Here is a 1,557-nt window from a genome sequence, read left to right on the forward strand (position 1 = left end):
TCCTAGTACCGAATGGACGGACCATTTCATTTTAAGGAAAACGTTTTCCATGCTCGTATATTCCTAGTTTCTTAAAACGTACCGTACTTACTAACACCACTACTACTACTACTAGCATGAAAACCACCATTACTTTCAATACCACGTTCACCATTACCATCACCAACTTAAGAGACATATTATTACTTTTTCTTCCAATGTTCTACCAAAGTTTTCCTGTCATTTGGTTAAATTCGTCTGACGAACTGTGTTTCAAATAAAAATATTTCGAAATTTGATGGCACGAACACATATCTCCAAAAACACACACACACGTATATATATGTACGTTTAGTTAATTTTTATTTTTTATTATTAATTAAGTTAGTAATTTTTAAATTATTTATTATATATATGATTATTATATTTTATTATTGATATTTTATATAGTTAATTTTTATATTTCAATTATTTATTATATATGATTATTATATATATATATATTATTTTTATTATATATGAATTTAATAAAATTAAATTAATTAATAATTAATTTAATTATGAATTAAATGAATTCAATAAATAAATATAAAAAAAGAAAAAGTTATAAAATTTTGTTCTTATAGAATCATTGTTTTTGCCAATTAATTGTTTTTTTAATAATTATCTTTTAACCTTAAAGAATTTTTAAGAGATTTTAAGAGAAATTATTTCTTTGGTTGTTTTAGTTTTTTAATTTTGATGACTAAAATCGATTCGTTTGATTTGTCGAGGTTTGGTATTATATCAGATGAAAATATTTCCAAAAAATTTCTTTTGACAATGTAAACCAAAGAAAAAACTTACGAGTCTGTAGTAAGGCACCGGTGGTAATGTTGGCCCCTGCGGGACTGGTTTTTCCTCCTCCTTCGTCTGAGGTGGCACGAATTCACTGTTGACAAAAATGATAATCAATTGTTAATTAGAATATTCATTAACAAACGTAACGTCGAATAACTTTTGATAGGAAGTAACTTTACGTTTTGTCTTCCTTTCATTCGTTCGATCAAATAAAAAAAGAAAAATAATTAAAAAAAAATCAAGAAAATAAATGAAATAAATAATAAAAAATCATTTCTCCAAAGTCTGGTTTGGTTTAAACGTTTTCAAATTTCGTATAGGGTTTCATTATTTTGAAATCATCGATACCAATGTTCCATTAACAAAATAGCTTCCGTTTTCAATATAATTGATAAAATTATTGAAACGCTACTTATTCGTTCATTCTCGTTCATTAGCATCATATTTTTATTGCAATTTTTTACGGTTTCTATTATATCATTTATGTGTTTATTTTTTCATTTTAATATGCTTTCGTACATTGGTTCGCCATTCTGTTGTAGCATGTATTCAGTTTCCGTTTTATCCTTCTCCGTGTCTCGTTGTGTGTCTGAAATAAAATATATCAGGATAGCGTGCAAAACGCATCTTCGTTTAGAAGGTTAGGCATTCTTCGAGGCTTCACAAATTTAATTCTCGTTGGATTTTTAATTGATTGTCTTGTTATACTTACCAAAAGAACAGATGTTTGAAAATGTG

General features: G+C 26.4%; 1 protein-coding gene across 1 annotated transcript in view; it reads right to left on the reverse strand.

The window, feature by feature from the left end:
* The window catches only part of LOC122517907 (multidrug resistance protein homolog 65-like), a 3,501-nt gene extending 1,967 nt beyond the window's left edge, over positions 1 to 1,534 (reverse strand). Inside the window, exons 1-2 of the mRNA XM_043636524.1 lie at positions 1,339 to 1,534; positions 826 to 910 (exon numbers count right to left, since the gene is read on the reverse strand). Coding sequence (XP_043492459.1) covers positions 826 to 910; positions 1,339 to 1,364 — 111 coding nt within the window. The 5' untranslated portion in view covers positions 1,365 to 1,534. The remainder of the gene's footprint in view (positions 1 to 825; positions 911 to 1,338) is intronic.
* Positions 1,535 to 1,557: the final 23 nt, after the last annotated feature.

Source organism: Polistes fuscatus, unplaced genomic scaffold (genome assembly GCF_010416935.1).
Source record: "Polistes fuscatus isolate 324 unplaced genomic scaffold, CU_Pfus_HIC Scaffold22, whole genome shotgun sequence".
Lineage (NCBI taxonomy): Eukaryota > Metazoa > Arthropoda > Insecta > Hymenoptera > Vespidae > Polistes > Polistes fuscatus.